General features: G+C 51.7%; 1 protein-coding gene across 1 annotated transcript; it reads left to right on the plus strand.

Moving 5' to 3' along the window:
* The first annotated feature begins 3185 nt into the window (after positions 1 to 3185).
* On the plus strand, positions 3186 to 6527 carry Gpr142 (G protein-coupled receptor 142). The gene is made up of 3 exons (NM_001398873.1): positions 3186 to 3210; positions 3995 to 4156; positions 5668 to 6527. Exons 1-3 carry the CDS (start codon positions 3186 to 3188, stop codon positions 6525 to 6527), a joined length of 1047 nt encoding a protein of 348 aa, NP_001385802.1.
* The last annotated feature ends 4076 nt before the right edge of the window (positions 6528 to 10603 follow it).

The following is a 10603-nucleotide window of genomic DNA, read 5'->3' on the forward strand; positions in this document are numbered from 1 at the left end:
CTGGAAGTCTTGTGTCCCTGAATTATAGCATTTTCTGTCTAGAAAGCTACACTTTTACCTTGAAGATTCCAAGGCAATTAAATAACTATTTTTTTTTTTGGTTCTTTTTTTTTCGGAGCTGGGGACCGAACCCAGGGCCTTGCGCTTCCTAGGCAAGCGCTCTACCACTGAGCTAAATCCCCAACCCCCTATTTTCTTATTTATATGTATGAGTCTTTGCCTGAATGTATGGCTGTGCATCATGGGTTAGCTTTTCTTAGGCTCCGCCCAACAGTTACCTAGCAACAGCCAGGTATAAGCCTGGTTTGCCATAAAAGGACTGTTTGCCCACCCCACCCATTGGCCTCTCTCTCTCCCTCCCTCTCTGCCCCAATGTGTACATGGATGATTTCTTCTCTTTCTCTTATCTCTTTCTGTCCCTTTGTTTCCCACATCCCCCTTCTCATGTCCCAAATAAATTTCATTCTATACTAGACCCGTTGTATGGCTGGTACCTACCTGGTGGTAAGGGTGGGGTTGGGGGCGGTGTGCCTCAACATGGGCCTACTAAGGCACTCCCTCCCACCACATCATGCCACTGCATTGCAAAACATACCACCACGTGCATATAGTACCCCCAGGAGCCAGAAGGGGACATCAGATCCCCTGAAATTGGAGTTAACAGATGTTTTTGAGTTCTGGGAATTGAACTCTTGTCTTCCAGAAGAGCAGCCAGCACTCTTAACTCCTGAGACTTCTTTCCAGTTCCTTCCAAGGCAGTGTGTGTGTGTGTGTGTGTGTGTGTGTGTGTGTGTGTGTGAGAGAGAGAGAGAGAGAGAGAGAGAGAGAGAGAGAGAGAGAGAGAGGTATGCTTGGAGGCCAGAATACAGTGTTAGATTCCCTGGAGCTACAGTTCTATAGAAGGTTGAGAGCTATCAAACATGGCTGTTGGGAAAACAAACTCATCCCATGGGAACTGAACTTGGGTCTTCTGCAAAAGGTGAATCAAGCCACCCCCTCCAAATATGATGGATGGATAGATAGAGAGAGAGATAGGCAGATAGATAGATAGATAGATAGATAGATAGATAGATAGATAGATAGATAGATAGGCAGACAGATAGAGAGATGCAAAGATACTTTCACAAGGAGGGACCCAAGGGCAAAGATGGCTGAAGGCACAAATGTGTTTTAGCAAACATAGCTTCCCTCCTCTCCTCTGTCTTCGCCTCATCCCTGGTCCAATGCTCTGGTTATCCATGTAGGTCACAGGAGAGTGGTAACGGAGAACACTGGGCACTGTCTAAAGAGCACTAAGCTTCCCTACAACGTTTATCCTGCAAAATAAAAATAAATAAAGTGGGAGCAGAATAGGGAAATAGGTAGTCCCCTCAGACATGATTGACCTTCCCAGTGCCAGTCTTTGACTCACTCCTGCCTCATGGTGCAGGGAGGTGGAAGTCTGCTGGGTCTGTCTGGGACACTTGTGTTTTTTCTTAGCTGAATTCCCAACACTATACTTGGAGACTCTCCTGAGCAGACAGCACCTACCTCGGTCTCATTGCTGCTAAGGGGGCTTGGCAGAACCTTTCGGAATCCCTGTGTGGCCACCAGGGGGAGGCGGGGGCAGGTAGCAAGGCTTCTGCTCTGAGAATAAAAAAGAGGCTCAGGATCAGGTGCTTAGCTCCAGCCCCAGGCATGGGATTTACCTCAGGGAACCTGAAAATGCCTGACATTCTTGCCACAGTTCCTGGTACATCTCCAGAAGCTAGACCACAGTAGTGGCTAGAATGAAAATGGCCCTCGTAAGCTCGTATATCAGCACACTTAGACAACAGTGAGTGGAGCTATTTGGGAAGGATTGAGAGGCGTGGTCTTGTTGGAGGAGGTGCATCCCTGGGGATGGGTTTTGAGGTTTCCTAAGCCCAGCCCAGGCCCAGCCTCACTCTCTGCCTGCCACCTGAGGATCGGGCTGTAAAGTTCTCAGTTACCACTCCAACATCATGCCTGTCTGCCTCCCACCATAATGATCATGGACTGACTAACCCTCTGAAACTATAAGCCAGCCCCACTTAAATGCTTTCTTTTATAAGAGTTGCCTTGGTCCTGATGTCTTCTTATAGTAGCAGAAAAGTAACTAAGACAACCATGGAAAGTGACTCCAGGGTAGACTTGAGTTGTACACCCCAGGCAGTACCACTAAAGTCTGTCCTGATGCCCACAGTAGGCCGACCTGGTTATTCCTCATTCAGGTGCAGGGAGCTGCTCACCAGGGACTCCAGCTTCTTTGCAGGTCGCCGGCACCGGCTGGTGTTTATTTACCAGGGAATGGGGTTCCTGAGAGCTGCTTGGCTGCACCACGTCCAGGGGAAAAAACAGCTTGCTGGACCACAGGGTCCTGCGCTCCTCACCCTGCAGGCAGCCTTGGCAGCCTTCTGCTCAGGGCAGCACAGCACATGGCTTCCTGCTGGTCTTTGTTCCAACGTCCGCTGTCCTCTGGGTAACCTGGACCTCATCCCACCCTTCCACTCTGGCTTCTACAGGTGAGACTCTGAACCTAGCTCCTGAGACCTCCCTGGGGATCTAAGCCCTGCCTGCAGCTGCTTTCCTCTAAGGCTTTGTGCTAATCTCCCAGTTCCTGGACACAAATGTCCTCCTTTCTGGCAAGCAAGAGTCGTTCCTCATGTGGGAACCCCTAAAACCGGCCCCTTGTATCTTTTAGCCTCCCCCAAGAGCCTCAACTTCAGGGTGTGGCTGTCCCCACTGAGTAGGCCAGTTTACGGTGGACCCTTGCACACAAGGCAGCTATCTAGATGTAGGCCTCCCTTCCCTTTCCCCTAAGCATAGAAAAGCCTTGCCCTCAGCCTTTCTCTCCCGAAGGCCCTTGCCTAGCAAACCTTCCCCACCAGTATTGTTTTGTTCCTACTGGATCCACACGCGCACCTCCACCGAGGACTGGATGGCTGAGGCCCTCCCCTTCTTTCTATCTCTCCCCACCCCCACTCTCCCACTCTTTGTACCAACAGACTCAGAGCTACTGGGAGAAGCATTGGGGCAAATAACTCTTCCTCAGAGAGCCAGTGTGGGGCCAATAACTCTTCCTCAGAGGGCCGGTGTGAGAGACACGGTTGGTGATGTTGCAAGTTGCTGCAGAGATCCCGAGGAAAAGCTGCTGGTGACCTGGGTGGGACCCAGGACCCGGAACTATGGGACTTGAGGGACCAGAGACAGGTAAAGCCTTTTCAAATGGGAGAAGGAGTAAGTAGTAAGACAAAGGTCAGGTATAGGAGGTGAAGCTGGGGGTGGAGAGGGTAGTGGAGAGGAGAGGGAAGTGGGAGAACCGAGAGGTGGGAGGGAGCCCCCCTCTCACGCTTAGCTTCAGCAGGAAAGTAAAGCCTGTATGTTCAATTCTAAAAAAGGCTTGAAATGGATCCAAGGTGACTAGAGGCCAGCGCAGATGTGTAGGGGTCCTGGTTTCATACCAGCCCCTAGACAACTGCACCACCCAGTTTCCACATGGGGCAGTCTGGGTCCTTGGAGCATCAGCTGTGGTAACCTGTGAGGAAGGACGCTCTTGGGCTTGGGATGAAAGGGAACCCCTTCTGTCTTTCCTGAGAGGGACTGGCTGTTTCATGGAACTGAGCAGTGCCTGGGACCCGGGTGTCAGACTCCCCCAGAATCTTCATTAAAGGAGCAGCTGTTCCAGTCCCACTCCAGCCCCTGTGCGTCCACAACTACCACGGGGTAGCCGGTCTCCTTGGTGGCAGGGATGACGATGTGGGGGAAGAGAGGTTGCCACGGCCAATGACCCTCCCCACTGATAAGAGAGCAGACAGGGGGCGGAGGGGGTGAGATACCATAGAGATAGCGGCTGCATTTGTCTGGGTCTGTCCCAGGACTCCGCTCAGATCAGCACTGACTAGAAGCTGCCTTGGGGTCAGGCAGGGGCTGCTGTCCTTCAAACCCCAGTGAAAAGAGAGCAACATCTGTGGCTCTGCCTTTCCATCCTTCTTAGCTGCGCAGCCACAAGTGACCCTGCTGCCTACCATCAATGGGAGTAACCCACAATACGACAGTGTGGACGGCCACTGGCCAGAGACCCCAGAGAAGTCGCCCTGCGTGGCTGGTATCATACCTGTCATCTACTACAGTGTCCTACTGAGCCTGGGGCTGCCTGGTGAGTGGGAAGCCAGGATCCGGGACCTCAGGCTGAGCCAGAACTGGGGTCCCTCCTTCAGCCATTGCCAATTCTCCCAAGATAGGTGAATCACAGAGGATCTTTGAGGCACTGTCGAAGACCCTGGGTAGCCACTGTGCAGAGTGGAGCCTGAATGGGGCGGTGGTGGTGCTGGTGGGGTGCATTGATGTGAGAAAGGCCAAGTGGGTTTGTTTGGGAGGTACCCCCTAAGTCTAGTAAATAAATCTGTGCCGGGACACCTCTGCTCTGAAGGACATAGAACATCTGAGAAAGACTAGGTTGGAAAGCCAGTGTGGATGCTCACCCAGACGAGGGCATCTAGTATTACCAAGTTGGTCCAAGTTGGCCTTGATCTGACAGGGCAAGGCTGACCAGATTATGCAACTCGGCAAAGTAAGCTTCGTTCTGATACGATTTTTGCTATGGGGACCGCTTAAATCCAACATAGCTCAAACACCAGGTCAAGGCGGGTGACAAAAACCTATTGTAGTCAAGCCACTGCTGATCGATCAGGGCCACAGAGCAGACTCAGGAGCTGAACTGCGACAAGACAGAATATCGCAGGATATTTAAGCTTGCCGATCATAAACATCCGTGTCAAGTTATTGTCACATTTTTCCCCACCAATCTGGGTAGGAGTTGGTTCCTGGGCTGGTGAACATGGACTTAGTTTGACAGGGCCAGCAAGATGGAGAAGTTGTCCCTGGACTCAGGCAACTGTCCCTTTACAACAGAAGCTGTTCAGCTATTGGGAAGTCCCAAGCTCCCCTAAGGGCCTGGAATCTTTAGCTCACCTCTCCCCTGTGAGTAAATGGAGTCTGAATACAAACTGGTAGTACTTAGAATACGTTACTTCTGCTCGTTCCCAGCGATTTGGTTTTGCTGTTACAGGAGACAGACCCCAGGATCTGTGGCATGCTAGGTGGATGATCTGCCACTCAAACTAGACTTGCAAGCAGTTGAAGGGCTTGGCCCTGACTCATCTGGCTGAGTGTTTGTCTAGCACGCACAAAGCCCTGGGTCGCCCCCCACCCCCAGCACCACATAAAGTGGGTATAGTGGCTCACACGTGTCATCTAAGCACTTGGGGGGTGCAGTCAGGAAGATCAGAAAGGTTCAAAGTCATCCTCAACTCGACAGAGAGTTTGAGGCCAGCTAGATCTGGGAGAGCAAAACAGGAAGTACAGGGCCTACCTGGCTACCCCGTGAGTTCTGGGCCAGCCAGGGCAACTTTGTTAGACCCTGACTCAAAATACAAAGTGAGAAAGAAGGCTAATGCACTAGGACATACTGCATTGAGTCTAGTGCTTGCCTGGCCCTAGATTCAGGCCCTGGGTTCAGTTCCCAGTACTGCGGGAAGGAGTAAGAGGGAACTGGAAACAGGAAGGCAGCGATGTCCTTTGTACTGACCGGTGGGAGGGACCATACAAACTAACACCCCTTCTGATGCCTCTGACCTCTCTCCCTTCCGCGACACGGGTCTCCATCAGTCAACGTCCTGACTACAGTGGTCCTGGCCCGCCTTGCTGTCAGGACCAAGAAACCCTCCTACCATTATCTCCTGGCACTCACAGCCTCAGATATCGTCACACAAGTGGTCATCGTCTTCATAGGCTTCCTCCTGCAGGGAGCCGTGCTGGCCCGCCAGGTGCCTCAGGCCGTGGTGCGCACGGCTAACATCCTGGAGTTTGCTGCCAATCACGCCTCAGTCTGGATTGCAGTCTTGTTCACGGTGGACCGCTACAACGCCCTGTGCCGCCCCTTGCGCCATCGGGCCACCTCGTCCCCAGGCCGGACCCACCGCGCTATTGCCGCTGTCCTTAGCGTTACCCTACTGACCGGCATCCCATTCTACTGGTGGCTGGATGTGTGGAGGGATGCAGACCCTCCTAGCACTATGGACAAACTCCTCAAGTGGGCTCACTGTCTCATCGTCTACTTCATTCCCTGCAATGTTTTCCTGGTCACCAACTCTGCCATCATCCTTCGGCTACGGAAGAGGGGCCAGAGAGGGCTGCAGCCATGGATGAGCAAGAGCACAGCCATCCTCCTGGGTGTCACTTCTCTCTTCGCTCTCCTCTGGGCACCGCGCATTTCTGTCATGCTGTACCATCTGTATGTGGCTCCTGTTCACCGGGACTGGAGGGTCCACCTCGCCTTGGACATAGCCAACATGTTGGCCATGCTCAACACGGCGGTCAACTTTGGCCTCTACTGCTTCATCAGCAAGACTTTCAGAGCCACAGTCCGACAGGTCATCCAGGATGTCCACATGTCTTGTGCTTTAAAGTCACAGCCAAAGGGAACGGTGACAGAACTTGTGCTGAAGTCTGTAGGGGCAGAGTTATAGAGGTAAAGGGGCCAGGCTAGACATCCCAGGAGCCTTGGGGCCACCTGCACAGAGATCTTTGCAATTGTTTTGGTTTGGTTTTGGTTTTTGGAGACAAGGGTTTCCCTGTGTAGACTTGGCTGTCCTGCAACTCTTCTGTAGACCACGCTGGCCTCCAACTCAGAGGCCTCTCCCTCTGCTTCCCAAGTGCTGGGGTTAAAGGTGCATGCCACCGCCACCTGAGGAGACCTTTGCAGTTGTATTCATCAAAACAACTCAACAACTTTGCGATCTGGACGAGCAAAGGCTCCTGCTTTGGATGACTCGAGGTAAAAAGAAGAAAAAAAAAATCAGTCACCTTATCAGTGACTTAATCCCAATTGCAGTTTTCTGGGGGAAAGACAGTTCTCTCCTGACCCACACATCATAATAGCACATACGGGGCAAATGCTAATGTGAGCTGAAGGGATGAATAGAAGGATGGATGGATGGATGGATGGATGGATGGATGGATGGATGGATGGATGGACAGATGGATGGATGGGTGGATGGACAGACAGATAGATGGATGGGTGGGTGGATGGGTGGATGAGTAGATGGACAGACAGATGGACAGACAGACAGATGGATGGATGGATAGATAGATGGACAGGTGGACAGGTGAATGGCTGAGTGGATGGACAGACAGATGCACATATTCATGTAAACCTAGCCTGCCTCCCACTCCCTAAACTGGTAGCCTCTGGCTTCGAGTGGTAAAGTTGGAGTCTGAAAAGGAAAACTATCAGTCAGCATTGGTGGCCTTTCCTGGGTTGGGGGTGCAGGTGTTTTTGGCTGAGCAATGGGAGGTGCCTAGTTAGGAACAGAGGTCCCGGTGTCTTCACACACACTGGGCATTCCCAGGCCTGACCCAGCTAGGGAGAAGCAACCCCTTTGGTTTCAGACATCCTAATTCGATTCTGAATTTCTCCTTGCATCAGCACCACCAAGGGTGTCTGAGTCTCGCTTTGGACACTTAGAAACTAAAACACCACCTAAAACTAAAACCCACCGCCACCCTCAGCCTTGGAGAAAGGTATTTCTTTTGCACTGGGAGGGAGGCTGAGGGGTGGGGTTGACTCTTGCTAGGCCCCTCTTGTTGGCACTGCCTACCCCCACCCCAACCTGGGGCTCCACAGGAAGAGCTCGGCAGATGGACTGCCCACCTGCTGCAGGCTTTGGGTAAACACATTAGCCGCCAGCTGCAGTGGCTGAGCTGACCTCTCTCCTCAATAGGAGCTTGGAGCTGAGCCCCCACCTACCTTGGTTGCCACTGACTGAATGACCAAGCAATAGAGCTGATGTAGGCCAGGCACACAGTTGGTGCAGAATAAATGCTCCGTCACACCTCCCCGCCCCCCCACACTTCCTCTCTTACTTGTCCAGAGAGTTAAGACACACCCAGCGCCTTCGACCATACCCAGAAAGAGGGAAACAGCTCTCATCCCTCAGCCACCATTCCCAGTTCCATTAAGCACTGAAAAAGCCAAAGTGTGTCCCCAAATGTGTCACGAACACGTACTGGCAGAATTGCTTGAACCGAGAGTTGGTTTCTAGTCTGGATGCAGCTTTGGTGTGCTGGTGCGTGTTGGTCGATGCTCTAGGCCTTTGGGGATGGGGCGGGATGTTTCTGACTGTACCCTGTGAGGGGTAGCTACATGTGTGCTCTAAGCCACCAGGTCTGAGACGAGGGAAAAGGCTGGACTCTGGAAGCTGACCCAACTGCTACTTGGGGTGAGCGTGTACCACCACCGTGGGCACCGAGCGTCAGAGTCTCCACTGCGCACACACAGACGTGTGCAGGGCAACCTGTGTTAGGTATTTCTCCACTGGTGAAATGAGCCAATTTAAGCCAGATTAGATTATATTAAAGACAGGTTTATTGGGAAGCTGCTCTAGGATGGGCGTCTGGCCCCGAGGGTCAAGGCCAGGGAAGTCACAACGGGAAAAGGGGGTGAGGGGGAGAAAGGACATGAGCACAAAGAGAAGAGGAGGAGGAGGAGGAGACACCAAAATGTCTGGATTACATAGGGAAGAGTCGATGGGAGAAGGGCAGCCCAGTCCGTGGATTGGAAAATTCAGGGTCTGCCAGGTAGAAACTGAGGGATGCTGGGAGAACCTGGAGGCCAGGTCTGCTTTGATATGTAAGATGTGCACCTCAGTTCCTGGTCCCAACCAAACAGGGTGGATGCTTGGGGCTCTCTTTTCTGCTTAGGGTAGAGGGAGTACAAGGGCAGGCAACCAGGGAAGAGGGAACCCCTAGAGGAGTGAATGGTGTCTGTCTCAGCTCAGACCAACCCATCCACTCCCCATATGGGGTCTCTGGGAAGAAAGCAAAAGTTATCCTTGATTTTCAGTCAAATGAAATACTGAGTTTCTTACTCCCCGGTGGGAAACACTACCAGAGAGTGCCCAGGATCAGGGGCAAGCAATTGTCCTCAGAGCCGGCAATGAGAACCACACCAGGGGGCTTGGCTTAGCTACAAGATGCTTCTGCCAAATGTCAGGTGCTCCCACCTCAAGAGAGGCCAGAGAAGGCAGTGTTCTCGGCTATCCCTCCTCCCCCCACAGCACTGAAACTTCCCCCAAATGGCTGGAGAGGTGCTGTTGAGGCAGGTAGAGATCAGCACAGGTGGGGTGCAGAGAAAGGCCATCCCGGGGATGCTTTGCTCGGTTCCTAACTTTCTAGTCCTGGGCCTAACAGATTTGGGACCTAGTATCATGTTTCCCTAATAAAACGCGTAAGACACTAGGCACTGTGGGGCACCCACGGGTGGTCTCAGCTGCTTAGGAGGCTGAAGCAGGAGGATTACTTGAGTCCAGGAAATGGAGACAGACTAGGTGGCCTATCCAGGCCCTGTCTAAAAATAAGTAAAAATTTGCGCCTGAGGAGATGGCTCAGAGGGTAAAGTGCTCAGCACGCAAGTGTGAGGAATGGAGTTTGGATGGCTTGAAGGAAGAGGAATCTGAACACACCGGAAATGGGAACAGGAAATCCTCAGGGCGAGCTGGCTAGCAAGACTAGGCGAACTATTGAGCTCTCGGTTCAAGAGCCCCTGCCTCTCACGGAGTGGAGAGGTGAAGCATAGCTTTAATCCTAACTCTTGGGGAAGGGCAGAAAGAGGCAGGTTTACCTCTGTGACTTCCAGGATACACAAAGAAAGCCCATCTCAAGAGAGAGAGAGAGAGAGAGAGAGAGAGAGAGAGAGAGAGAGAGAGAGAGAGGAGAAAGACCCTGCCTCTGCCTCCAGATATAAGATGGTGACTGCAGGAAATCACACACAGTGCACATACACTCACACATGAATGCACACACATGACTGAACAATGCACACAAATACAAAACAAGTTTTTAAAAAGATTTTCCGAATAAGGAGAAAATGCATTGGGTCACAACTTTCAACATTTTGTAGCTGGGCATGATACTACCGTACACCCCTGTAATTTCAACACTAGGGAGGTGGAGGTAGCACGTTGGGAGTTCATAAGGAGTGTGAGGCCGTTCCGAGCTTTGTGAGAGACTCTGCCTCCAAAAAAATATAAAAAGGTGAATCAATGAAAGGTAAATGACAAGGGCTATCAAATATCTGCTATTAGCTGGGCATATTGACACCATCCATGCCTGTAATCCTAGTGCACGAGAGGCTGAGGCAAGAGGATCATAAGTTTGAGATCAGTCAGGGTTAAATATATAGGGGTGTGTGTGTGTGTGTGTGTGTGTGTGTGTGTGTTTGTGTGTGTGTGTGAGAGAGAGAGAGAGAGAGAGAGAGAGAGAGAGTATGTGTGTATAGTTATATATAATCAACCCCACCAAAAGATCTGTTCTTGTTTCCTTGTGCACTTTTGTTTAGGGCTTTGGGGGTTGGCAGTTGAAACAAGACCTCACTATGTAGCCCAGGGTGACTGGACCTGGGAGGAGAATAGAGAGATTCCCCTACCATAGCTGCCTGGGTGCTGAGGTCACAGTGTGAACCTCCACACCTTCTTTTAAGCATTTCTTTTACCTTGGTTTTTCAAGTCAGGGTTTCTCTGTGTGGCCCTGCCTGTCCTGGAACTCA

This window comes from Rattus norvegicus, chromosome 10, assembly GCF_036323735.1.
Source record: "Rattus norvegicus strain BN/NHsdMcwi chromosome 10, GRCr8, whole genome shotgun sequence".
NCBI lineage: Eukaryota > Metazoa > Chordata > Mammalia > Rodentia > Muridae > Rattus > Rattus norvegicus.